A 27,955-nucleotide genomic window follows, 5' to 3' on the forward strand; every position below is an offset into this window, starting at 1 on the left:
CCCAGGCCTGGTAGCTCCTGCTCCCACTGCTCCCTTCTCAGCCTCTGTCCTCTGCCCTCTGCCCCAGTACTGTGGCTGGTGCTCATTCTGTGCCCACCTCTGTGCTCACTGTAGCCATCTTGGGCTGATAGGAATCATTCTAACAGGAGGTCCCCACAGGAGATGGTTGGGAGGCAAGTGAGCATTTCACATGTGTTTCTCTCTTACCATAGACAGATGTGTGCTGATTTTGTAGCCATGGCTTTGAACTACTCATCCCGGGTCCTCCTTGCAAACATGGGGAGGTTCTGGCCTCAGCCAGTGCCAGCCCACTGTGCTTGCCTAGTCCTTTGTCCCTTCTGTGCCTTTAAAGTCACATTCAATGGCATCTCTACCCACAAGCTCCCTCCACACCCATCCCTGCCTGGTGGTGCCAGCATCATCCCATGAGTCTCACTGTCCAAAGGTAAAATCTCATCACTTACTTTTAAGGGCATCTCTAATGTTTGTGCCTCTAATTGCAAAAAACACCACAAACAGAGAATTCAGACCACAGTGGAATAGAATTTTGCATCATTTACACCTAGAGCCATAGAAAGTCTGGTAATACCCAGGAGAGACGGGCTAGTGGGCAAACACACACACTCATATGCTCCCATTAGGAGTTTGAACCAGCACAACCATCCCGCAGAAGGATCTGGTGATGGCTGGGCAAGGTGAGCAGGCCTGCACTCTGCATGCCAGAGGCCCTTCCCGTCAGGTCTCAAACCTGGAGTTCTCTCACCTGTACCCAAGGAGAAGCGCACCAGGATGGTCCTGGCAGCACCACTTTGAATAACAGGGCAAACAAGGAGCCGGATACCTGCATGTCCATCAATCAGGCTACAAAAAGGTGTATCGTGGGCTCTTCACACAGCAGAAAACACAATAGCAGATAAAGTCAAGAACAAGATCTATATATATCAACATGAGTAAGCCTCACAAACATCCAATTGGGGGGAAAACAAGTTCCAGAGGAATATACACAGTGTGAGACTGCTCCCGTACATTTAACAACTCTATAAGCATTATTATCTGTCATTTCTGGGTCCGCGCATATAGTGAAAGTGTGAACTCGTGGACAGGAACTCAACCCGAATTGAGAAGGGAGGTTACCTCTGAGGAGGAGGATCCAGTGGGGCTACAGGACGGCTTCAACTTTGTCTCATCTTCTCTTGTATATGAAAAAAAATCCAATTTGGCAAAATCTCAAGATTTCTTCACTTGGTGCAATGAATATTTGGTATTTGATCTATATTATTCCCAGTATTTTCTGTATGTTTGAAAGATTTGTGATAAAAAAGGACTATCATAAAATAAAAATAACACATCCACTGTAAACTTCTAAAAAATAGAAAATTCAAACAAGTAACAGGATGACCCACAATTCCATCACCCCAAAATAACATTAATATGTTTTTTCTTCTAATCATTTTCCTAACATTTTAATTATAAAATATATCCTACTTACAAAGGACTCTCTTCATTCTAGCACATGTATGATGTAGAGGCAGTGAACTGCACGTGTCCCTGTTCCCCAATCTATGACAGAGAGCGCCAGTCCCCCCAAGAGGGTTTGGGTTTATCTCTCCTTTAGTTTTCTGTATGATTTTTCTAGAGTTAAATTTAACCCTTAAAAAATCTAATATTAGTGCTGCACGTTTTTAGATTTCATATAAACTCCTTTCATGTGTTTTTCTGTGACTTTGCTCTTCTCTTCCCACATCATGAATCTTTGCTAAATAGACACCCTGGCTGTCCGTGTCCGCACACACCCAACCGGGATGTGTGCGGCACCTCTGGCATGTCTGCAGCACACGTGTCCTGGTGCTTGCCTCGTGGAGCACATGTGGAAGGGTTCCCTGGGCCACACCCGTGAATGGCCTCATTGGGCCATGGAGTTGGCATGCTTTCAACTTTGCACAATGACACCAGACCATTTTCCTGAGCAGTGATACCAATTTGTACTCCCACCAGCATGTGTGAGGATCCCCATGGCTCTGCACAGCTTTGCCAACACTCCATAGGCTCAGAATCTAAACTTCTTTGCCATTCTGGTGTCTCGTTGTGGTTTTATGTTGGATTTCCCCAGCGGCTTCCCCAGCCAGTCTGTCAGCTGCTCCCATCCCTGGGCTGCCCTGGGCTTCATCTCAACCTCTCTGTATTGTTATTCCTGTTTCCTTGTCAATCTCTACAATTTCTCTGCCTCTCTTCCCAGTTCAATTGTGCATTTAGGTTTTCTTTTCTTGATACTTCTTAGTTTTGAATGACTTAATAGAAAGATGTTTTGGGACATCTGATTTACTGCATTGCCAAAAGCAGACACTCTCTGTATACTTCAGTTACTATTTGGACTTCCACGGTACAGACACATTCATCCTGATAACATAGCATTTAAATGCAAATACATTAAAATTGAAATTAAAAAAATACAGATCATCTCCCAAATTGTGGAATCAGAAATAACGATGTGACTGATGTGCTTAGAGGTGAATCTTCACAGCATTTCTCATGATCTCCTTAGGATGCAGGCCCAGAAGCAGAATAACTGGGAGAAGGTGCTAGAACATTTCCAAGGTTCTTCATCTACATTTCACACTCTCCCTCCAGATACGCTGTATCAGTCAGCACTCCTGATGGGGGTGTCCACATAGCTTCACCATGTTGACATTAATGCTTTGTTTTCTTTATCTTGGCCAGTTTGAGATTAAAAGCAGAATATTTGGGGGGGGACATTTTAAAGTTTACTAGCCATAAGGGGCTTTTATTGTTTTTTACTTTTGGGAATTTCCAGTTGATGTTCTGTACTCGTTTGCTGGGCTGACATAGAGAACCACAGAGCATAAGGCTTAAACAACAAGAATCTATTTCTGTCAACCCTGGAGGCTGGAAGTGCAAGATCCAGGTGTGGGCAGAGCCGGTGTCTCCTTGTCCTCCCTGTAGCCTCCCTCAGGTAGCTGCCCCTCTATGCGTGTCTGTGTCCTGACCTCTTCTTACAAGGGCACCAGTTCCACTGGACCAGGACCCTAGTGACCTCATCTCACCTCAATACTCCCTGTAAATCCAGTCACACCCAGAGATGCTCAGAGCTAGAACTGTAACATGGGAACTTGGGGGGATACAGTTTAGCCCGTAAAACATCCTTTGGCCATGTTTCTCTCAGAGACTTACCCCTTCCTTCGTGGCTCTCAGATCCATTGTACATTGGTGCCATCCAAGTACCAAGGGGCTAAGAGACCTGACCCCAAAGTCCAAGTCTGAGTTGGAGGTCTGGCTCCACTGTTTTAGTGCCATGACATGGAGTCGGGACAACTTAGCCCAGTAAACACCAACTAACAGGATCATAAACAACATTCACAGTCACAGGTGTTGCAGAAGTTCCCCCTGTTCATTTTGGCCACAGAAACTTTCATGTAGACTGCAAACATGTGTCTTCTGGTCATCTGCCATTTCCACGGTGGGTGAAACAGGTGCTGTCACCTGCACACAGACCCTATAGGCCGGGCTCAGTGTACATCCGGCCTCTCAGGGCCACTGTAGCTCCCTCAGCTCCTCACTCTGAGTGGCGGCCCCTCTTCCCACCCCAGACTCGCAGCAGGACTGAGGCATGCGGGAGGGTCGACAGGGCTTGGCCTCTTCAGGTTGCAGAGGGTGAGACACAGTGAGAGGAAAGGCCCAACCTCACCATCTCTTGGGAGTTGATGCAACCAGCTGTTTTCAGGAAGCTTCTCTGACAGCCCCACGTGACATGATTCTCTATCCCCTGCATCCCCAGCCAGCATGCTCTACATGATAAGCTCATGAACCCTGAGGTGCTGGCTCTACTCTCCCCTATGTTGTACCATGCTCCGGACAGGCTGAGGGCAGTGTGGACAAAATTGCAGATGCAGTGTCCCAGCCTGGTGAATTTGGGCACATTACTAAGCCTCCCTGTGCCTCAGTTTCGCTATCTCTGAAATGGGAACAACACTCATACTCCCTTGTAGGGTTGAATGAGTTGTACGTCAGGACTTTACGAAAACACCCTCCATGTGGTAAGCGCTCAACAGATGTTCGCTCAAGTGCATGGCTATTTAGTATTTCACCATGTCTTCTGGGCCAGTGAATTTCTCCTTGTCACCCAAAGCTTTGCCTGGTGCCAGCATCTAGCTGGCCCTCAGCAGAGGTTTGCACAGACAAGACAAGGAGAAGAACCAGGAAAGGCAGGTTGGAGTCAGGTTATGAGATGCTCCTAAGGGACATTCAGAAGTTGGGAGTTTACCTGTAATCTCTGGTGGTGGGGTGGGGGGGATCACTAAGAATCATAACCATTCAGGTAAGGAGAGGGTAGCATTTAAATACCTAGAGCATTCCAACCATGGCGAAGCAGACAAAAAAGTAAAATAGTGCTATGTCTGCCCGTAATGCAGAAAAACACCACATCTGAGCATCTTCTGTTGTAATGGTAACAAATGTTGTCTGGGTAACCTGTCACCTGGATATTATTATAGCTGGCACACCAAATTGCAGATGCTGTAGGAAGGATGAGAAAACAGTTTCTAAAGATTCAGATCGGCGTTCGTGGGCGAGAAAGGGAAACGAGACTTGCTTCACACCCAGAGACCTTAAATCAACGCTCCCACTCGGGCAGCGCGGCCTTCCGAGTATATAAACACCTCTGCAGCCCATGCTTTTGTAATCTATATCAAAACATGTTCTTGCATTTCCAAAAAAAGATTAACAGCATGAAACACCACCAGGCGCCTACGGGGAAAAACACTTGCTTATTTGCGTAAATATTTTACTGTGGAGAGCTTTTAGCATTTAGAGCCTGCCTTTGGGGGATGCGGCGGGAGCCACCTGAGCACAGCCACCCTCCCTCACTCCCTGACTACTCCACACTCCCTTAAATGCTATGAAGCTAACGTGATGCATGTGCTCTTTAAACGCACATGGGTCTGCCCTGCCACACACATAGCCTCCTCCCACCTCCACCTGCCTACTGATGGCCTAACATTTACCTTTAGCTTATTACAGAAGGGTGTGCAAGGACTCTGCTGAGAATTAGGAGCACAAGTGAATATAATCCATGTTTGCAAATACATAATTTTGATCCACTGTTGCATTTGTCCACCCCCAGCCCTCAAGCAGATAAGCTGTAAAGCCAACAAGCCACACAGTGCCTGGGCTGGGTGCTCCCAGGCCATTCTGCTGCTGGGCTCTCTGAACAAGTAGTGGGTGCTGGCAGGGCTGTCACCACTCACACCCACCGACGGGCTGCCGAGGGAGTCAGCAGCACCATGTCCCACTGGAGGCCTTGGCTTCGCGCCCCTGAGCATCAGGCCCTAGTGACATGCCACTGAACAGGCGACTCTCAGACTGGTGCCTTTCGCTTGCCCCAGGAAGCACACAACCTGGGAGAGGCCAGCAACCACCCAACGCATTATATGCAGCTCCCCCAAAGGGCTCTGGGTGTCTGTCTACAGTCACCCCATCTGACTGAGGCAGCTGAGACCCCCCCCCAAGGAGGCTCCCAGAAACAGCAGCATCTTAGAACCTCTTTCTGCATCTGCTGCAGCTGAAGGTTCTAGAACTTGTCTTGGGCTTGAAACACATGCCCTTTCCCGATTCTGATTTTCTAGATGCACATTGTCTTTTCCATCTTCTGGGCATGTTCAGAGACAACATAAGCTTCTCTCACACCATAGTTTCAATCTTAGCCTTGGATCACTGTGGCTTGTACTTGGTCTTGACCCTCTGAATGTCTGTATTATCATAATTCACCCATAACCTTACAAATCAGACTTCACTCGGGCCATGTTTTCCTCCTGCAATTGATTCAGCTTGTACATTCTTTCCTAACACCCAGCACAGCCTTCTGCCCTTGCATTGCTGACATCCAGCATGCTAATGTTTCTGATCTTGCTCTAACTGTAATTATATAACTAGCCTTTTCCATCGAAACCCTGTTCTTCCTCAACATTCTCTCGTTATTCTCCACAATTGCAAGAATGGGTTCTCAGCTGCTCCCTTTTGCCACTTATGTACAGGAAGAGGCTCTCTTCTACTGTGCATTGAGTCTAGGACGTGGTAAGGATGTGTCAGGTGCCAGTCTTCACATTCTCCAGGCCACAGAATGGGAACTGGAGACTATCACCCTGATTTTAAGGCAAATAAGAGGAAGGTACAAATATAACCCACAGGCTGGGGGTTTTCTCCCAGTGGCTTGTATGAGAGCTGGAGCAGAGGCAGAGATGATGAGCCAGGTTTCCTGCAGTTGCACACAGATGACACTGTGCCTTGCTGTCCCATGCGTTGCTTTGGAGTGGCTGTAGGAAGTGGGCCTTGTTGTCTTCATGCTTCGGTGGTGGAGGAGCCCAAGGAAGTCCTGCTGCAAACACGCCCCTTCCCGCCCAGTGCTAAGGGGCAGGTCCATGTGGTGGAATATTACACAGGCATTGGAACCCACGTTTCTGAAGAAAAAGAATAATGCTTTAGAGATGTGGTGAGAAGACACGAATGAAAGGCCTGCATTTGGAGTAAAATCAGTTCTGTTTCAAGTTCATATGCGTAGAAAAATGATGATCACAAACAGTCGCTAAGATTCTGACTTAACAGGGACCTCTGGGCAGTGAGGTCCAGAGTCACCTTGTGGCGGATACTCTGTGCGTGGTCAGCCCTTGGGGCCCCGGCACCCCCTACCCATGGCCAATCCCGCAGTGTCTGAGGGGCCAGCAGTGCGCTGTGCCCTAGGGTGCCCTCTGCCCTGGGGCCAGGCCTCTGGAGGAGTGACTGCCCCCATGACTGCTGGGGGCTCGAGGGATGACAGAGGGGGCCTGGCAGAACAACTGCTTCATTGCACCTTCTGTGAGCTTCCTCTGTTTCCTGGGCTCACTTCCTGAGAAAACTCTTGGCTCTGGGCTGTCTTGGAGCTGACTGGGTCCCTCAGGCAGCAACATCCACAGAACAGAAAGTATCTAGTGTGGGCAGAGCTCCCAGGGGCATCTGCCCCTGCTCAGTCGGCTCCATATTCATCTCCGGGCCGGCTTGGCCAACGATGACCCATGGCAGCCTATGGAATGGGACATTCAGAGGGTCCTGGGCCTCGTGTCACTGGCCATCCTGGCACATACTCTACCCTCCTTGGTGCTTTGGCTTCAGATGGCAGAGGGCTCTGGCATCGCACCAGGTTGGGGCTGTCCCTCACAGGTTGTCGTGCTCGCCCCAGACCTAGCAGCGGCTCTGACTCCAGGCTCTGCTGCAGGGGACTTGCACCCACTGCCCTGACCTTACTCCCAATGCAGGCACTGCAAGGCTCTTGCAGACAGCCCTAGATTTGCTGTCTGCTTTCCGAAACAACTCCTCGACCCCCTGGCTGTTGCTAAATGCCTTGCAGTCTCTCCCAGTCCCTCACAATCACCTCGCAAATATCCTAGAGTGATCAGTGTATTTCCCAACTGTCTCTCTTTTCTTTGAATCATCAGGATTCTACCATTTAAGAGCAGGAGGGAGCTGCAGGAAGCAGCAGGCCTCCTGGGCAGAATGGGGCTCTCACCCTGGAGACCCAGCCCTGTCCTCTGCTCACTGGCTTCCCGCCTGGCCCTCAGGAGTAAAGTGGGCCACTAATATGGGACCTATATCTTGTGCCTGAAATGCAGAGGTGCTAGTGAGTGGGGGCTAGTTGTTTTCTTTATTCGTGGTGTAGGGGTGAGAGCTTCTCCCTCTTCCCTTCTGGGTTCTACAGCTGGTCTGAGACTTAAGACAGGTGAACAGGAGAAAAACAAATTTAATTTTGTATGTACAGGAGCCCCAAAGATAAGAAGCTTGAAAGTGACCAAAACAGGCTGTTTTTAATGCCTCTGAGTCAAAGAAACAGTAAATTTGAGAAGAATTGATAAGACAAGGGGTTTGGGCTCAGGGTGGTAAATAGGGAGCTACCAAGGTTTATGGAGCCACCCAGCCCTAAACTGCCCGAGGCTGCTGGTAACGCTGCCTCTCTTCCTCCCAAATCAGCGAAGGCACCTTTTCCCCGGGGTGGGGGTGGAGGCAGAGGAGGCTCTGAGTGTCCTTCTGGCACTGGCCATTTCTTAAGTAAGTTTAATCCAAAATAATCAGTATGTAAAAATGGCATATCTGGGGGCAGCCTAAGCTACTCTACTTTGGTGGCTAGAAATGAGAAGCTGAGATCACATTGGGGTTGGAAGTGAAGCCTGGCTTAGGACCTCCCAGTACTCTAGGTGTTGAGTTCGGAGTCAGAGCCTGCCGGCTACAGGTGCAAGCAGTCTTGGGCTCCAGGAGACCTGGGAAGTCTCCCCAAGACGAGCACATGCATGGCCAGGTTCCTGCCCACTACAGATGCTGAGAAAGTGTGTGCGAGCAGGTGGTTTCTGCTTCTCCTCGTTCTCTTAGATGTATAGGCACATGTTCCTGCCCCATGAAGACAAAACCTGTTCAGCTCTCCCAAACCAGAAATCCAGCATGTACACAGACAAAGCCCAAGCCCCTGAGGTCAGGTGTATGAACATTAGCCTGCTTATAGTACAAAGTTGATTTCTGTTTCTTTGAGGGGTGTTGGTATCTCTTCATCACCAGGAACGATACTCAGGTGGCTGAACTCACTGGCACCGGGTCACACCTCATTCTTGAGGTTTTAAAAATATTATGTTTGCTCGTGTTCTTATATGTGACATCTGTGTCTGCCAGTGTGGCCTCTGCCCTTGATTGCAAAGTTCAGTTTGTCTTTGCAAAGTAGCTCCTTATTTCCTTTCTCTAGTGTAGGAATATGCATGTGTTAATGACATTGGTTAGTTGCTTTTGTTCTGGGCACAGACTGACCCTCCTCCAAGCACTCAGCTGGAAGAAGGGGTCGCCACCAAGAGCCCTGGCAGACCACAGTCCTATATGAGGCTTGCTTCAGCCTCTGTGTATGAAGGGCAACCCCACTGGGGCAGCACTGCCTTGGGACAGCGGCTGGCTTCCACCCAAGCTCTGATCCATCCTGTGCACCGCTTTAAATTTGCTGAAGGGGCATCGCTATTCATCCATGGTCCCACTGCAAATCCTGATAACATAAAAATAATAACACAACTCGTAACAGCCTGAGGGGGACATACTGAGGTCAGAGATGCTTTAAGAAGATTGATTTACATAACTTTCATAGCAGCAGGTGAGTGTCAGAGATGAGTTCAGAGTTAATAGCTCAGATAACAGAGTTAGGAATGTATTCAAGAGTTAAAAGTACAGACCAGAAGAGAAATAAAAGCAATACTATAACCAATCAACAGTGTGTGACTGACGAGCCAGAGGAGAAAACACACTGACCTCACCTCCATGCCCAGGGAGGAGTCCATGGGGCTGTAGGAAGAATGAGGGATTGAGTACCTTGCCAACATCATGACCATCAGGGACAGTATGTCATGACGCTCAGGCACGAATATTAGAAGAACCACAAGCAGATGATAAGACTTGAGAAGGACCAGACATCTGACAGAGCAAACGCTGTCCCAGAGACACTGCTGGAGAGCCCAGCACAGGGCAAGGATGCACGCTATGCCACCGTGTGCTCAGACAAGGATGGAGCCTCTTCATGGATGCCTTAGCACCTCTGCATGGTCTGATTCTCACCAGAAAGATGCACATTAAGCCAGCAGAGGGGATCTGGCAATCTTGGGCCTGGGAGGGAAGAGATCTCTTTAAACTACTTCCTTACACTCTTGTGTTATTTGTGAGCCATGAGAGTATAATACAATTCAAAGAGTAATGACAAAACATCGCAATATAACATTTTAATGCCTTCATTAAAAAAAAGGCAGCTTAAAGCTAGGAGTTCTCCAAGATGAATGTTAATTCCAGGACAAGAGACCCCGTTCCAGCCAGAAGGCAGCCGGCCAGAGACGGGGGCCCTAGAAGCACGGTCCCAGCCTCAGGACACTGCAGAGTGCGCAGCACACAGCAAACGAGACAGGCTTGGTGGGGCTGGGGTGTCCCTCCCACGTCTAGGTACCTGTCCCCAGCTCCTAAGGGGCTGTCTGGGTCAAGCTCCATGTCTCTCTGGGTCTCGTCCCTAGGCTGCTGCTGCCTGGTGTTCACCCCCCTGTCCCAGAGCAGTCAGACAGGCTGGGTGAGGACCAGAGGCCCTAAGGATGAAATTCCCTGGAGGCTGCATCACAGAGGATGTCCAGAGTAGCAGGCAGAGGGACTGGAGGGGAACCCTGAGTCCTGCAGCCACAGAGACTGGTGGAGAACTACCTCTGGTCCTTTTTGTAGTCACGTTACAGAGTGAGTGTGTGTGAGTGTGCATGAGTGTGCATGAGCACTCAGCCTGTGCCGGGGCCCTGTGAACCTCCCCTCCCGTGGCGGGCCGGCGGCACCCCAATCCCCACGAAGCCCCTCCTGCTGCCCCCTCACACAGCCTCATACAGCCTCATGTCCAGTCACACAGCAGAGACTTCCTGGAGCCTGGATCGCAGCCCAGGCAGGTGCGCTTCCAAAGCATGTGCTCATCACATCACAGAAGGCTGTTCTCCCTCAGAAATACGCTCGTGTGGTGCAGGCACTTGAGATGTGTGGTCTCGAGTATCCAGCATCTGGCAAGGGGACTCTCCCTTTGTTGGAAGATTGGGGTGGATGTTTTCTCCTTGCACGAAGAGGATGACTCAGTAGAAAGTGAGACAGACATGGGGCTCCTGTCCCGGCTCTGCTGGTTACTTACCTTGTGACCTCAGGCAGACCACCTACCCTCTCTGAGCTGTAGAGCTTCATGGCCAAGGAAGGATGCATAGGCTACCTGTCCCAGCCATGGTGAGGGCTTAGAGGGGTAAGGACTGCCAGGAGGTCAGCAGGAGAGCCCCATGTGGTGGCTGCAGTGACCATGGTGCCCTCACCCTCAGGAGGCCAGGTCCCCTAGAGTCTCAGAAGATTCAGGACAAGGTTCCTGTAGCACCCAAATCCCAGGCATCCCACCTACAACTGGGTAAGGGAAAGAAAGGTGGGAGGAGAGTACAGAGAAGGATGACCTGGCTTCTCTATGCTGCTGGTCATCAGTCACTTAGTGGAAAAGGACAGGCGTCTAGCAGGACACCCTGGCCAGAGGCTGGAGGCCAGCTGGACCACCCCTGGTAGCCGGGAGACAGCTGGTTGTCCCGGCGAGAAGAGGCCATGAGAGGCAGAGTAGCATCTGTAACAGCCACTCAGGGGCCAAGCTCAGAGTCGTACAAACACCAGGCCTGTGAATGGCCGTCACCGTGGACAGGGCAGGGTGTGTTGTACCTCCAGTCTGTGTACTGATGATGGGGACCAGCAGTGGTCAGGGGTTTAATGCTGGGCGCACTCCACACCTGATCGCGTGGCCTCACATATGGCTGGCCAGGCTCCCTATGTGGCTGGACACATGACAAAGTGCAGCAGCTGGGAAGATGCCAGTAGCTCGGCACAACGGAGCCGAAGACGGTTCAAGGAGGAAGACAAAGGAGCAGGACTGTCTCACCCGGAGAAGCAGGCGGGCAGTGTGGAATTACTGAGGCCTTGTCCACCCCCAGGAGGCCAGCGAAGGCAGAGCCGGTGGAGGACAGAGTTCCGCTCTGCCGGCCTGCCCCTCCCGCCCCCTGCCCCGGGAGGTCTTTGTTTAACTTGAGCATGGTGGCTGTCATCGATGTTTGTGGATGCCACCACACCCCGCCAGTTCTGGTTTTAATCAGCGTAGGAGCACAGCTGTCTGCGCCCGCGAGGAGGCCGTGCGTGCTGGGTCCCGGGCTGGGGCTGACAGTTGGCACTGCCTCTTCAGATGCGGGCGCAGCCTGGTTGGGAGGCTCAGTCATTAATAACGTCTGATCAACCATAATCCCTTGATAATCAAGGAACTTCAGGAGCCGTTCGGAGCCGTTTGGAGCCGTGGGAGCCCCCCTGAACTGATTGCACACACCCCGCTGCCTCCTTCGCGGGAGGGGGACTGTTTGCAGGGGAGCCCCCAGCTCGGGGACCACACTGGGGCTTCCTGGGGGGTGGGTGCACAAGAGGGGCCAGCAGCAGGAAACCGAGCCACCCCAGCACCAGCTCCTGCTCCCAAGGCTGGGACCCGTGGGCAGACGGGAAAGATGACCCAGAGGAAGGGCAAGTAACCATGTGAGAAGGGCACACTTGAGGGAACATTCTAGGAGGAGGCACTGCCCTTGGCCCTGGGAGGGGAAGGGCAGGTGGTGGGAGCGGTGAGAAGGAACAGAAATGGCAGGGAGCGCTGGGCCTGCCCCTCGGGAGCGTGGCTAGTTCCCATCACGTTCTCTGGGCTCCTGCAGCCACGGGGAAGGTGAAACTGTTCCCACCCCTTGTTGGCGGGAAAGATGAAGGAGAAGGAGGGTCCTGGGGGCCCAGCGCTCAGAGGCTCCGTCTGTCACCGCGGCTCTGCCGTCCATCCCAGATGCTGGCTGAGAAGGAAGGAAGTAGGAGAAACAAAGCAGAGTGATGGTGGGGGTGGCGGGGATGTGGGATCTGTGCTGGGGGCCGGGGACGTGGCTGATGCATGGCCCTCCTGCGCCCCGCAGGGTACCAGATCGCCTACCGCCTGGCCAGCAGCAGCCCCAACACATTCACCACGGTGGAGGTGGGCGCCACGGTGAGGCAGTTCACGGCCACCGAGCTGGCCCCGGAGTCGGCGTACGTCTTCAGGCTGTCGGCCAAGACGAGGCAGGGCTGGGGGGAGCCGCTGGAGGCCACCGTCATCACCACTGAGAAGAGAGGTAAGACCCCAGGCCTAAGTCCGCTGTCATGGTGCTACAGGGAGGAGAGTGGGCCTGAGTGGGAGCCTGGAGGTTGCTGGGTCAGGCCCTGGGTGGCCACACCTGCAGCCGGGCACATTACCATGTCTACACAACCCAGCATCTACCAGACAGGCAAGAACATCCCAGGTTTAAAGATGGAGACGCGGCTCAGAGAGGTTGTGTGACTGGCCCAGGGTTGCTCCGAGTCACCGTGCTTAAGGGCAGCTGCCTGAAGCCAGGCACTTGATCTCTGATGTTCAAAACCACGTGCCCAGCTGAGCGGATCCTCAATAAACATAGTTTGTACTGAGCAGCCCTAGGGAGTTCTGTCCTCATGGACGCCTCTTCTGTTCCAAGCCCTGGCGAGGTACATTGGCTTGGTACCTCTTCACCAAAGCCTGAGGAAGAAAGCGCTGTGAGCCCAATTCTATGGAAGAGAAAGGGGAGTCCGGACAGATTGGTCATTTGCCCAGGACACAGCTGTGAGGCAGTGATGAGGACACCCTCCATAGACCCCCAGGCCACTTCTTCCCGCAGAAATCTGCTGCGGGTTCCCATTTCAGTGAGCCCCTGACATGCCCTGGAGCCTCGCTCTGCACTCTGTCTTGGCAGGCTCCCTCTCCAGGCCCACTGCTACAAGGCCTTGGGGGCCTTGGGGGCCTCGTACGCAAGCAGCTCTGGCTGCCACTGCAGGTTCTGAGGTCAGGGCCAACCCCAGCAGTCTCAGGAAAGAGTAGGACAGGAAGGCGCTTGCACACATGGGTATGTTCAGAGAGATGACCTACCCTACCTCCCATCTAGGAGTCCCCAAGCACCAGGCTCTGGAGCTGTGTGACCCTAGGCAAGGCCCTTCCCTTCTCTGCCCTGACGACCACCTGGTGACCTCTTAGCAAGCACTTGGGTCAGCGCAGGGCCTCCGAGGGCCAGCATGACCATCAGACCTCCAGCCCAGAGCTGGTGCGATGTCCATGCTCAGAGTAGGAGCCAGTATCACTGCTGCCTGCATCATCACTTTATGACAAGATCTAGAGCAGTCTATCTAAGGGACACATGAGCTGACCCCAGGGTGCCTGAATAACAATCTGAAAGGCCAATCCAAAATCTACAAAAGGTAGAAGGCAAAGGAGGCTGGCGTGCACTGAGCCCTCACCACATTCTGGTACCTTCCAGGCATTGCAGCCCACTTCTCTGTCTAATTCCCACACAAGCAGGTCAAATGGGTGGGGAAACTGATGCCCTACAAGGTGCAAAAGCCTGCTGAGGTCCAGCTCGGTGGCTACACTGGGTGGAATGTCTGGCTGCCCAGGAATGGGCTGCTTGGCCCAGGCACATGGCTGACCCTCCTGATGGCCAACGGGGGGGACACTGTCATCACCTATCTGTGGCTTCGAATCTTCCAAGGACTCCATGCCTTCCAGGGGAAGGCCAAACCCTTCAGCCTGCTGTGAGTCCCCAAACCCCAAACCTCTGAGCCCCAGGTGGCGGAGGAGGACAATGCCCACCCCGGAGCTGCCCAGCGGCACCAAACGCGTAGCCCTTCTTCCGTTGGCTACCGTTACCTCTGTTGTTAACTGGAGGATGGAAGGCTTGGAGTCACCAGAGATGCCAAAGCGTGAAGCAGATGGGGAGACAGCCATGCATACTCGGGCCCCTGACCATCAACACACAATGCTGTCTGGCCCATGGTCCCAGCACAGGGGCCCTGGACAGAGGACACTGGTGCCGGGACTACCCCCTCCTGCAGTGGTGGCCAGGGTCCTCGGGCTCCTCCTTGTCCGGGACGTGGTCGGGGTCAGCAGCCAGGGCTGAGGGAGCAGCTAGGGCCCTGAGTGCCTCTCCCAAAGACTCTTGCCTTCTTCCTCAATGGTGATGAAGCCCATAGGGAAATCTAGCACTTTCTGAGGCACTGGGACAAGACACAGGTTTGCTAAAGATTTGATGTGACTTAAATCCAAGTGGAAGCATTAACAACAAGTGCCCTCCAAGAGGCACCCTGGTCCACAGCAGGGCTGCTGCTGCTGGGGCTAGGGGACACATGCCCACACCCAGCCCACGCCCTGACCACCTGTTCCACCTGCCTTGGGCCCATAGAGTTTAGGGGATTTGGGCCAGGGCTTGCAGACCACCCCCAGCAGGACTTCCCCAATTGCCACGATGCCCAGGAGCGTGGTCCTCGCAGCTGGCAAGGGGCCGCAGGGCTGTCTGTCACACGGGCCGAGGAGGGACAGGGCAGCCCAAGCATGTGTTCCCAGAGGAGCGCCGACCACAGAAGGTGGAAAAGCTCCTCCCGCCCCTCACTGCAGGCTGGCAACCAGTTGCTGCTTTATTACCCACCACACATTTTCAACAGGATCGATAATCTTCATGATAAACAATTAAACAATTATTCCTCCCTCTGTGGAGTTTCCCTCTTGAAATCGATGGGGTGAGGAGACGCACCACAGTAACGATCCATGCTCAGGGGCCTGGTCCCAGACTCCTGCGCTCCCAGTCACCAGCGCTGTAGGCACAGAGCAGTGGCGACAGCCCCTGGAGGAGCTGAGCAGGACACTGTGGTTGTTCAGGCTCCAGTTGGCTTCTGGGGAGAGGAAGTCAGTCTGACAGATGCGCTGAGCCTGTGATCAGAGGGAAAGTCCGCAGGAGAGCCCAGGTGTCCTCAGTGACGCCCGCAGGGACGTGTGGCCGTCCAGGAGCATGTGTGGGCTCACCCTCTTGTCTGTCTGTCTGTCTCTGCAAGAGCAGCACTCGGGGAGCAAGCCAGAGCGTCCAGTCCAATCCAAGCTGGGTGGGTCCAGGGTGAGCAGTGAGAGAGCTGCAGGTGCCCGGGCATCGTCTCCGTATGGTCTGAGCTCGTGTGCAGCTGGCAGTCCCCATGCTGGATCTCATGTGGAGCAGCAGCCCCTCACCTGTCCCTGGTCTGTTCTCTTCTGGTTGCAGAGCGACCGGCACCCCCCCGGGAGCTCCTGGTGCCCCAGGCAGAAGTGACTGCGCGCAGCCTCCGGCTCCAGTGGGTCCCGGGCAGCGACGGGGCCTCCCCCATTCGCTACTTCACGGTGCAGGTGCGAGAGCTGCCCCGCGGAGAGTGGCAGACCTACTCCTCGTCCATCAGCCACGAGGCCACAGCCTGCGCTGTCGAAAGGTACCCAGAGCCAGGCGGACGTGCCCCGGGGAATGGGCCCTGCCGCTCCTGCCCAGGACTGGGAAGGCTGACCGCTCACGTCTCTCTAGTGCCAGGGACCAGGATTGCCACATCCTGGAGCCTGCTCAGGCCCCTCCCCCGGGTCTGTCCTTCCAGGCATGCCCTGGACAGGCGGCTTGCACACTCCGGGTCCCAGGGATGGATGAGGCACAGATGACAGGGACAGTGAGCCTGGACATGTAGGCTCCATCACCCTATCCCCTAAGAGGCGGATGTGGAGGAGGGGAGGTGTGGGGAAGGGGTGTCACGGGCTGAGAGGGTTGCACCTTCTCTTGTGCTCTCTCTTTTAGTCAACAAGGCAGATAATTCCCCCTCCTGCTGTCATCCACTATGATGGCCGATCAGGGACATGGGAGGGGCATCCCCACTGCACCATGAGAACCCAGCATTTATCCAGTTACTGAGTGAGCCACCAGGCAAAGGCAGAGGGGAGTGATGCTGACCACCACAGCTGAGCTCTTGGCACCCACGGTCTTATTTAGGCCCCTTCTCATTCCCCACCCCGCTCTACAGTGAAGGACAAGGGCACCCCCTTGTATGGTAGGAGACTAGGGCACCCCCCTCTGCAGTGAGGGATGAGGGCACCCCCTCTACGGTGAGGGAAGAAGACAACCTCCTTTACAGTGAGGGATGAGGACACCACATCTACAGTGGGACACCAGAGCACCCCCTCTATAGTTAGAGATCAGGGCACTGCCGTTTATGCTGGGGGACGAGGCCACCCCCTCTACAGTGGGAGACCAGGGCAACCCCTCTATGCTGGGGGACAAGGGCACCCCCTCTACAGTGAGGGACCAGGGCACCCCCTCTATGGTGGGAGTCTATAGCAACCTCCACTATAGTTAGAGACTAGGACACCACCCTCAATGCTGGGGGATGAGGGTACCCCCCTCTACAATGGGAGACCAGGCACCTCCTCTATGCTGGGGGACAAGGGCTAAATAACCATCTAGGTGAGAGTTCTCAGAAGTGACCTCAGGCCCTGCATCCCTCCCTGGGGGGCCCGGGCTGTGCAGGTTCACAGCACCTGCAGAAGCCCCCTGGGTCTGAACGGTGGGCAGGCCTGTCCATGAAGCTGGCAGGGCGTCTTCCCTGTCCTCCTTCTCTGGCCCTGACATGGGTCACTTTCCATGAAGCTCACATCAGGCTGTGAGGGGGCCACTGAGGAGTGAGTCCCACTGGCTCCGAGGGTTCCAGGACCCTGGCCAGTAGCTCCCATGGGGAGGGTGGAGGAGGCCAAGACCCCATTTCTCAGGCTGCCAGCGTTCCTCTCACCTTTCAGACAGAACACATACTCATTGCCCCCCAACCTGGGCACCGTGCTGGGAAATCTCACACACGTTTCTCATTGACCCTGCATGATGGCCCAGTGGGGGACATCATCATCCCCATTCTGCAGAGGAGAGCTGAGGGTCAGAAGGGTCACACTCACTGCAGCCCCAGCATCTCCTGACCCTCCTCCTTTGCAAGGCTCTGCTTCTGCACTCTGCTGAACCTGAGCAGAAGGGGGGTTGTGGAGCAGCTGGGGCGGCGGGGGTCAGGGGGCTCCTGCAGCAGCCTGCATCCTCAGGCATCCCCACTCCCACCCTGGGCACAGTTCAGGCTGTGAGGGAGGGGTGAGGGCTGGCTGATGCATGGCTCTGTCACTGCGTCTGACACACGGCAACAGCAAGGTTTATAGAGAAAAGGAGCTCCGCGTAAGCATGTGACTGAGGTGACGCGTGATGCACAGGTGGGTTGTCACACTGGGGCATCATGGGAAGGGAGACTATCCAGGCTCAGGTTGGTTTCCAGCCACCTGCCATGTGGTGGTCTTAGGCAGCTCCTTGGCACTCACCTTCGGGGTTGTGGCACCATTTGGAGGCCGTGTGGTGCCTGGTGGCACCAGGCCCAGGACGTGGCGGCCCCCCTACACTGCCCACCCGGGAGGCACGGCTACGTGTCCAGCGTTCACCTTCATAGCACATCCGCGGGTGGGGCAGCCCCAAGCAGATCGCTTGGATCTCCCAGCATCTCCATCGCGGCTCCCGGACCTAATGCCCAGGTTGTGCCTTCAGAGAGGGTGACAGTCCAAGAAGGAAGGCAGCTCATCAGCTTACAGCTCCAGCTGCTCGGGGCCCAAATCTGCTCGGTGCACAGTGACCCCCTCCATCACGGCTCCTCTGAGTGGAGGGCGAAAGGTCCCAAGCACAGGTACTCTTTCCAGCAGGGCTGGAGGCACCGTCTGGCTCCCCACTAGAAGGGGCCACAGTAGCTCAGATGTGTGTGGTGGTGAGGGAGTTGACCTTTAGAAAACTGGTTACAGTTACATCTTTTATTTCACTCTTCACCGGAGGAGAAGAGGACTGGATGCTCACCTCTGTGACCTGGTCTGGGAACTCAGGGCATTAAAGCTCCCACGGGCTCTTCCCACCGTGGTTACTGTGATTGTCACTATCATTACCGCTGCCACCCCAATGCTAGACAGCCTCTCCTCTTAAGCAGTTTCTGCGTGCTGCCCTATACGTTGTCGGCAGCAGGCCTGCAGACACACAGACCTTGCACACGAGGAGGTAGAGGTGTAGTCCTGAGCGTGCTCCCCCAGGTGGCAGCCAGAGGCCCTCAGGGTCCCCAGCTCTGGGGACATTTGCTTGGCCCATAGCCCAAAGCCTCACAGCCACAGACCACCCAGCTAACTTACACACTGTGGCTGGTGAAGAATCGGTTGCTGTCACCTAGGCAGCAAGCCCTCACCACCTGTCTGCCCATCAGTGGCCGTGGGGCCGCGGAAAGTCCATGTTAGCTTGTGAAGCCTCATTCCCTCTTCTGTGGAAGACAGAGATGGAGGGGTGACCCTGTTGGTCCTCTCAGCTCTGTGAGCCCAAGGTTTGCCTCCATTACTGATGGCAGTGACCCAGCTGCCATCTCAGAAGGCAATCCCAAGTAGTCCCACTCTGCCCGCTCAGATCCTACCAGCATCCCACTCCCCCTCTGAATGACAGCCACACAACCTGGGAGACCCAGCTCTCAGCCCCTTGCACCACCCCCTCCAGAGCCCTGAGTTCCCCCAGGAGGCCCTGAGGGTCGGGTGGCATGGCCAAGAGTGACCAGATGGCTTCATAAACCACACTCCGTTGCACTGGGTGCGTAGCTTCATCAGAATGTGCTTAGGGATTAAAAAAAATAGCATCACTCCTTTGTGTAACCATCTGAAAGAAAGGAGAAAAACAAAATCCAGTGGCCTTTTCTATCCTGGGGCCTCCTAAAAGCAAACAGACCAATGGAGTGCAGGGGACTTCACATTGGAAAGGAGGGGCCCATGCTCCCGGCAGACGTTTGATTTGGTGTGGGAGAAGCTGTGGTGGGGCCCCTCCAGGGCCCCCTCTGGCCGCCAGCAGGAACACATCACGTTCCAGGAAAGCAGAGCTTTGCACATTGCCACGACATGACCTCCTTCCCATTCCCATAGCCGCAGAGCTGCTCTCTCCTTCTTTTTCTCTATGTGTTTTTTTTTTTTCACGATTTACTTTTGCCAGTTTCATGAAGTCTGCTAATGACCAGAAAGCATGAAAGTTTAAACAAAAGTTCAAAGCAAAAAGTTTAACAATCTGCATCGAGCGGCTGTCCCCACATCTAGTGGGTGTGGGGACAGGAGGGGAGGCGCCGGGTTGAGGGACAGCAGGGCAGCATCCGTTCCTAGTGGGAATGCAGTACAGTTGAGAAGGAGGTGGCCCGTGAGCCCAGAGCCACATGGACATTCTGGGTGTCACTAGGATGGCAACAACGGCAGTGTGAGCTCAGGCGATGGTCCTGTACCCACTGATAGCAGGTCCTGCTGTTCCTCTGAGCATCCCCGGGGGACACTATGAACGCAACCACGGGGGCAGAAGGGGATTACATGTGGAACAAGAGGGATTCCATTCAAGCCAGGATGCTGGCCCCGTCTCCATTGGGAGACGGCCAGTTCTTTCTTTTCTTCTTCTGTGTCATCTTTAAAAATGAAGTCATGTGAAAAGCAGGTAAATTTGGCCAAGGATATTATGCATGGTTCTATATTCATTGCTCTTTGTGATGCAAATCTTGAGTTCTTAATAGATCTTTTCAGTACCTTAAAGGTGAATAAATCAATACATAAAGGCAGTGGTAGGTAGCTTCCAAAATGATCTGGACTCCTGCTTTATTATTATAACCAAACCAGGCGAATGAATCTAGGCAGCTCCTTCTGTTTATGAGACTCTGCCTCTGGCTCCATGGGAGGCACAGGGACTGGAAGCCGCATCCACACCACCCCCAGCCAAGTACTTTGGCCATGGAGCTAAACACAGGCAAGAGGGTAGCGATGGCACACAGGTCAAGCACGAGCTTGCTTTCTAATTGTGCTTCCTTCCTGCGAGCTTGGACAGTGAGGTGCCATGCCACCCAAATCTGTTCATTTCCTCAGTTTGGGATGGCTAGAATTTAGATAAAGGTGTTACTTCAAATGTTTACCTAAATCCAGCCGGTGTCCAAGTTCAGAAGGCAGAAAATTGGCAGGCAAGGGATGCTAGGTGCAAAGAGGCCAAGGGAGTCTGCACGTGGCAGGTGTGTCTGGGGACAGTGAGGTTGCCACGGGCAGGGGACAGGGGAAAGCCTTTGGGAACGTGAGAAAGAAGAGATGATGCTTAGGAATTGCTCACTGTGTGCCTAGATCCACCATGCTCCATAAGAAGGTCATGTCATGTGACTGTCACAGCAGCTCTGGGATCCTCAGAGAAGGTCACTGACTGGCCCAGGCTGGGGGGTGGCAGGACCAGACTCTGAATTCTGGTTGGGCTGACCCTGAGGTAGGCCTGAGCAAGTGAATAGGGAGCTTACAGGTGTTGAAGGGTGTTGAGGGAGGGCGTCCAGGATGATTTGTGCCTTTCCTCAGGGGTCATCAGCCCTGAAGTGCTGCTCTGCTCCAGGGGGGAGCATGACAGGAGCACGGGTGGGGGGGTAGTAGACCAGTGGTCCGAAGGCCCAGCTATGCAGGGATGAGGAGGAGGGGCAGGATGAGCTTGCAGGGCATGCAAGCTGTTGTCACTTCTCATCGGGCTCCCTTCACAGCTGCTGAGTCTCTCTGGGCCTGTTTTTAGGGCACCTGGCAGGCTTCTTACCCAGAGGCGAGGGTAAGCCCCTGCACCTGAGCCCCTGGTATGCCCTGCGGCTCCCCAGAAGGCCAATGGTTCTGTGAATGGCACAAGCCCAGGAAACAGGCCCAACGCTGGGAACCTGCTTCCTGCTCTCTGGTACTCTCCCCTTGACCTCAGACCAGGCTGACTCTTCCAGCCACCTGACAGGCATGTGCTGCACCCCTGCTCTGTGCCCCAGGTGGGAAAGGAGGGCTCAGCACCAGCCTCAGACTCCGAGAGCTTTCGACAACAGTGAGGTACTAAACACGAAGGATCAGTGACAGGGCTGACACATGTCCTGAATGTCATATGCTAAATGAACGTGAGCACTAAATACAAGGACAAGGGTCACACAAAGCAATAAATGAGGCCACCTCTGTCCCTGTCTCTGTGGGAAACGCAGACAATTGTCAAGGTGGGGTTGGTGAAGGATTGGACAGGCCTAGAGGATGGCGTGCAGGGACAGGCTCTTCCTGGAGCCACTCGAGCTACTGTCAGAGGGTCCTGATGAGGAGGACAGGCAGGATTCAGTGATTACGCAGTGGGTGCCAGAGCTTCTTCCTAGTGCTTCTCCTAAATGCAACGTCGGCGCTCCAGTCAGCCCAGGTGAGGAGCCTGTGGCACACCGACCCACCGAGGTTATGTGGGGGTTAGTGTGTAGGCAGTTTGGCTCCGGAGTGCACGCTCCTGGCAACCGCCCTGCACTGCCTTCTAATCCGAGGAGAAGAAACTAATGCAAATGTGGGGCCTCTGGTGGGTGAGGCAGGAACCAAAGAAGAAAACCATGTGGTTGTCACCAGAATTAGATAAAGTAGCTCCTAGGAAGCCAGGAACAGATGGAAAGTTATTTGTCTTAATAAAGGATATCTCCCCTGGAAACTGGGTATAAAGATCATTCTTAAGGGTGGAACTTTGGAAGCACCCAGGACAGCCAGGGCCAAAGCAAGGTCGCCCGGCACTGCTTCTCTCTAGCTGGGCGGTGGGGGCACAGAGAGGCCAGGAGACAGGCCTGCGGTCGCAGACCAGCCACAGCTGGGCAAGCTGGCGGGGCAGAGGGCTTGAGGGAAGAGCATCCTTTGAGATGCTGGCCGACAGAGAATCCCGTAATCCTGTCTTAAGCAGGAGGGTGTACAGAAACAGAATTAGAGGAAGATACGTCCAAAGATGGTTATTATCATTGCTTAAAAATGTAGAATCTTTCCTCCTGGCAAAGTATTACCCAGATCCACTTGCAAACCAAATGGAAGTGGGCTGCTCTTGGCTCATGCAGGGGAGTTGGGGACCCCCTGGTCTCCTAAAGGGCTCCTCAGAGCCTCCGGGGTTGAAACCCATGAGATTACAGATTGGTCTGGAAGGGAGGACAGGGGACCTGCTTAGAGGCGGCAAGGCCTTTATCTACTGTAGCTGAGGAAGCCGGCAGTGTGGACCTGAGGGACGGGGAGGCGGAGTGCAGACCGCTCCTGCTTTCCTGGTCTGGGAGATGGACACAGGGGCTGGGCCTGGCCCGAAACAGAGCTGCTGCCAGCGGGGCAAGGGCGGGAGGTCTCCTCATCTGCTCTCTCAGAAGTAATGGCAAGGACAGCCAGGGGCAGGCCAGCCAGGGACCCGAGGAGGACGGGAGCGTCATCTGCTTAGAAGTTTGTCCAGAGTCTGTGTGGTACAGAGTTCAGCACAGGACAGTGGCTGGAGGGAGGGAGGGAGGGAGGGAGGTGGGCCTAAGTGGTGGTGCGCCCGGAGCATTACTGCCCCTTAAGTCCCCGTCAGCAGGCAAGTGGGCGCATTTCCCCCCATGGACAGTTGACATTACCTCGGTCTTGGGTACAGTGGAGGGACGGCCTCAGGGCAAGATCCTCTTCCCATCCTGGCCAAGCCATGGCTGGTCCTCTGGCAGAGGGCAAGGGACTTCATGCGACCAAGCCTCTGTTTTCTCATCCCTGCAATAGGAATCACAATGAGTCTCCCCCAAGAGCTGCTGGGCGCCTAACTGGGCACTGCCTGGCCAGGGCTTGGCGCCGTGTCCCGCCTGGCAAATGGTGGGGACGCGGGGCAGGGGGGCAGGCCTTGGAGCCAGGCGGCCGGCCGGTGCGGACCTCCACAAAGGAGTGCTTGTGGGTGAGCGAGGAAGTGGTTAGGCGCCCTCGTTTCACGCCCTGAATCCCTGAGGGCTGCAGTAATTAGCTCCTCCTGAGAAATTCTCACGTCCCTCAGAGAGCGGTGATTTGCCTTGCAGGAGGGGCTCTAATTACAGGAGGAGCCCGAAGTACAGCCGCCACCCCGGGCTGGGAAGTTCCACGCTGCCCTCCGTCTGGAAACCCTGCTGTCCCCGGGGGCCCGCTCAGAAGACAGTGCTGGCTGCTGAGGGCCCCCCTGGGCAGCGCTGGTTGAGGGGCCCTGAGCACACCTCCTCCCGGCTGCCCGCTCACTGTGGCTGGAGCTTGGGGCGGGACAGAGGGAAAGGGCTCAGGCACTCATGGCTCCTCTGTGTTTCAGGCTGAGGCCCTTCACTTCCTACAAGCTGCGCCTGAAAGCCACCAATGATATTGGGGACAGTGACTTCAGTGCCGAGACGGACGCAGTCACCACGCTGCAGGATGGTGAGCCAGCTGGGACCCAAGCGGGTGTGCGGATACTGGCCCCTTCCCAGCTGCCGCCTTGGGACCCGGAGACTTGGGCTCCCAAGGAGAGAGGCCCCGCTTTCATCCCAAGCCAGGAAGGGGTCACCCAAGGGGGATCAGGCAATGGCTGGCGAGCATAGAATTCAATTAGCAGCAGACAGCTCGGGGCACCCCGTTACAGCCTGTGGCTGTGAAGCCAACTTCAAGGGCTTCCCAAATGGAATGGAGGTTTCTTTGATTGGCTTCCAATCCCCTACGATCCATTAGCATCCTAGAAATTGAATAATTTATAGGGTCATTAAAAATAAATGTGTAAGGGTAGCTGGGTTTTGAGAGGTTTCCCCATTTTTCCTTATTCACAAACCACTCTGCAGCTTTACCATTTGACAGAAGCACAGGTAAGTGATGGAGGTGAGGTCCCCTGAAAGCTCCAGGTGGTTTTTACCCACTGTCTCCCACCTCAGAGGAGCAGGCCTGAAGATCCCTGGTGAATTTGGGTGCTGATCCTGCCAGGCCCTAGCACCAGGAGCCAGCGGCATCCAACACGCCCAGTGGTAGGCCCAACTTTTAGGGCAGGAGGATTGCTCTTGCTTAACAGATGCCGGGGCTTGGATTCCAGGCTGTGAGCCTCAGCCCTCACCACCCGACAGCACTGAGTACCAATTCCCCAAGTTTCCATCTTCCTCTTTTATAGCCTGGGAGCATGGCCTTAACAACATGAGGCCTCAGGTGAGCGAGGAACCAGCCGATGAGGATGCGGAAGCCCTTCCAGCAGCTTCTTGGCCTCGAGCAGAGATTCCTCTGCTGCACAGCCAGGGCACCTGCCGCTTGGACAGGCCCCTCGAGAAACCATGGTTGTCTTTGTGGCTCATATTTTAATCTTACATTTAACACAGCTGAGGTTCTATTTGGAAGTAAGCGCTAATTCTTAGAAGAAAGAAGCAAACACAACAAGCTAATTTTGTTGGCGAGTCACTGAGGAAATGGCAAGCCAGTGAGCAGGACACCACAGACTCCCTTTGCCCTTACAGAGCCCCCTCAGAACTGGCCTGTTTTGAAAAAAACATCCAAGGACCACTCCAGGCTCCCAAAGCCCTGTCTTAATCCTTTGATATTTAAATCATTTCTTTTGATGAACCTATGCTGTTATCTCCCTCTTCTGAGATTTGCAATTTCTCTTTGCAGTTGACTGCATTGTGTCTGCACTGTATTGTCTCCAGAATCACAGATTCAATGAGACTGGCAGACTGCAGGGCTCCGGGAGCTCTGGGCTGGGGGGACAGGATGGAGGGCTTTCAATGGATGGATGGTCTGCTGATAAACATTTTCCTATCATGGTGGTTGGAATATTGAGACCCCTCCCCATAATTGTCATCCTGCGTGATACTCTGTGGACTTCAGACAGACGAGTGGGAGGCCAGGGTGCATTAGGTAGAGGCTCCCCAAAAGGCAGGATGGAGGGCTGGAGGTGCGGCTGATGCAGGTGTCTCCCAGAGGCCAGGTGCCCTGGCAGGTGCAGAAGAGACTCACAGTGCGGGTGCCCGAGAGACCAAGTTTCAGGTAGTCGAGTGCGGAGGGCGTGGGAGAGCAGCTTTGGTCTCTGCACCCACTGACTATTGGAGTGTCAGGACCTTACAGCAGGCAGCCACAGAAAGGCCAAGCCAGTATGCTGAGCCAGGACCACACAGGTTCAGTGGGAGCAGTGGTAGGGAGGGGGTGTCAGAGAGGTCCACTGGACGAGATGCACGGATGGCTGCAGGATTGCAGTTTCCAGCCTGCAGGGTATATCCGCGGGCAGAGCCAAACTGACCTTATCCCTCCAGAGAGCAGAGTAGAGCCGCCACCGATGCCCAAGCTCAGCAAGCGTCCCCCAACCCCCAGCAGTCAGCTTCCCTCCATGGCAGTCACGTCCAGAGTATGAAGCCAGAGCACTCTGGCCTGGCTTGATCCTTTGTCCTGCTCAGAGCCTCTCTGAACTACGTGCCTCAAAAACATGATGCCTCTCCTGGAGAGAGGGATGTGGGCCGCTGAGAAGCTATGCGACAGCAGGGGGCTCCCTAGGCAGGGTCCCCAGGGAGGAGAGCCAAGCACCTTTGTGTGTCTCTGTGTGGGTCTGCCAGGGGGTGCAGTCGGGTTTGAAGGGGGTGAAGGCAGGGCATTATGTTGTCACCTTCCCCAGGATCAGGTCCCTTCCACCCAGGTGGGCATAGGCTCTGCAGGTGGACAAGGGCATTCATGGAAGGGAGAAGGAGGGAGGGAGGCGGGGATGTTGGTGCTGGCCTCCCGAGTCCCCCTCCCCTGCCAGGCCTGGGCCCTGCCTCCTTGCCAGAACAGAAAGAGAGCTGGCTCCAGAACAGCGGGCAAGTACAAGCAGACCCAGCTAATCCTCGCTTTCTTCTTTTTCGGGTTCCAGTTCCGGGAGAGCCTCCAAGCTTCATCTCTGTGACGCCGCACACCACCTCCTCTGTCCTGATCCAGTGGCGGGTAAGGGCCCGGGAAGGGCAGGGTGTTCCCTAAACCAGCGTCGGAGGCTGGAACCTGACCACGGGCTGACCCCCACCGTCGGAGGGTTGGTGGCAAGTCAGAGGAAACAGTGTGGCCCACAGACCCACAGGGAGGGGGCCCCACACCATGGGAAGGAGCTTGAGCACAGCCCACCAGGGAGGGCCAGCAGGACAGCAGGGCTGGTGCAGAGCATCCAGGCTTCTGGGAAAGGGTGGCCCAGCGAGGCTTCCACAGCACAGGCAAAACCTGGGTGGTGTCCTGCAGGGCTGGGAAACCACAGCTGGTGGAGTTATCTTCTCTACAGGAATCATTCACAACCAGACAAAATGCCCATGGAGTTACGTGTGTCCTCCCTACGTCCCAGGTGTTAATCCTCAGTGAACAGTCAAATCAAGGCACATTATCCTAGACCAGCAAGTAATCTTGGTGGGCCGTGAATAGCACTAGGATATGATGTCGAAAGGATACTCTACCCTCTGTTTGCCTTATTTCTGATTTGGGTACTTTTGCCAACAGCAGTGTGCATTGAAGACAAAAATAACAGGGGAGAACTGCCCTGTCCCAGGGCAAGCCCAGAGGGTGCTCATCGCGTCTGTGGGAGGGGGCTCAGCCAGGTGGGGGTGTCGGGTTCAGGAGCCAGGCTGGAGCCAGGTTAGATAGGCACGGCACACCAACAGGCAGGGCCAAGGGCAGTGATGAGAATGTCGTGGGAGCTCTGGCCAAGAAGGGGAGTTCCTGAGGCCAGAATGGGGTGGCCATCTGGGGAGGGGGAGCACAGCACCTAGAGCTGGGGGACCATGGGGTAGGGAAGTGGGAGCAGGTGCCATGGTCTGTGTTCATGGCCACAGTGAGGTGAGGTCTGCCTAGGAGTGACCACGGCAGGCTGGCAGTCCACAGAGGGGTCTGTGCGGCTGGGCTTCTCCCTCCAGGTTAATGAGATTGTCTAGGAGAGTGCCAGCATCACACAGAGACCAAGCAGGAGAGAGGGGACAGTTTGAGGGTCAGGAGACGTAGGGGCCCAGGTGATGCTGGAACCAAGTGCAAACTGTGGTCTGGACATGGCCTTGGAGAGGCAGAGGCCGTGCTTTGCTGGAAACAGAGGCTGGCAAGAGGGGAGGGCTGGCAGGACTTCCCTTGGAAAGGGAGGGGCCAAACAGCATGGGTGGGCCTATGGGCGCCCTCAGGGAGCCTGTCTTCCACGGGCCTTGTTGGCTGAGACAGAGCATGCTAGAGACCCCTCCAAGTGAGAGTTGGTGCCCAGCAAGGAGCAAAGGGGAGAGCAGTGCCAAGTCAGGAGCACCCCCTGGCTGCCTGGGGCTGCTAACAGGTAGGAAGTCAGGGCAGGAAGACCAGGGTTGGAGAGCCTACGCCAGCCATGAGGAGGCTTCCTGAACTCTCAGGTGGTGGCTCCTAACTACTGAAGGTTCCCGCTGCCTCTCCCTATGTGGCAACTCAGTGGCATCAGTAGATATTAGTTCCACTCATGTGCAGTTTGACCAGGAGTGAGGAGCGCAGGTGGAAGTTCCATGCAGTTCAACTGAACAGAACCTAACACAGCTGCTCCACGAGGGACAGAGCTGGGCTCCGTGAAACACACATAATCTTTGGATATTGCTGGAGTGGCTGTGGGCCCCTTCTTCACTCTACTGCCAAGTGATGCATCTCGGAGGGAACCCTTGAAGGTGATCAAGAGACAGTTTCAAATGTCTCCCAATGAACATGGAAATTTGCTACCTGGTGTTCTGTAGTTTCCAGCCT

The 27,955-nt window shown here is 54.6% G+C and overlaps 1 protein-coding gene and 1 long non-coding RNA gene across 19 annotated transcripts in view; one reads left to right on the forward strand and one right to left on the reverse strand.

Moving 5' to 3' along the window:
* The window catches only part of SDK1 (sidekick cell adhesion molecule 1), an 895,654-nt gene that overhangs the window by 793,543 nt on the left and 74,156 nt on the right, over window positions 1–27,955 (forward strand). For all 18 annotated transcript variants that reach the window (XM_072836835.1, XM_072836824.1, XM_072836827.1 and 15 more), the window contains 4 exons: window positions 12,534–12,728; window positions 15,687–15,888; window positions 23,568–23,671; window positions 26,106–26,176. In XM_072836835.1, the coding sequence (XP_072692936.1) occupies window positions 12,534–12,728; window positions 15,687–15,888; window positions 23,568–23,671; window positions 26,106–26,176 (572 nt within the window). The remainder of the gene's footprint in view (window positions 1–12,533; window positions 12,729–15,686; window positions 15,889–23,567; window positions 23,672–26,105; window positions 26,177–27,955) is intronic.
* LOC140638830 (uncharacterized) lies at window positions 15,085–27,694 on the reverse strand. The gene is made up of 3 exons (XR_012035778.1): window positions 24,073–27,694; window positions 22,885–23,011; window positions 15,085–20,035 (listed from the first exon to the last, which is right to left on the reverse strand). It is a non-coding gene; the product is annotated as an uncharacterized lncRNA (long non-coding RNA).

Source organism: Canis lupus, chromosome 8 (assembly GCF_048164855.1).
Source record: "Canis lupus baileyi chromosome 8, mCanLup2.hap1, whole genome shotgun sequence".
NCBI classification, from domain to species: Eukaryota; Metazoa; Chordata; class Mammalia; order Carnivora; family Canidae; genus Canis; species Canis lupus.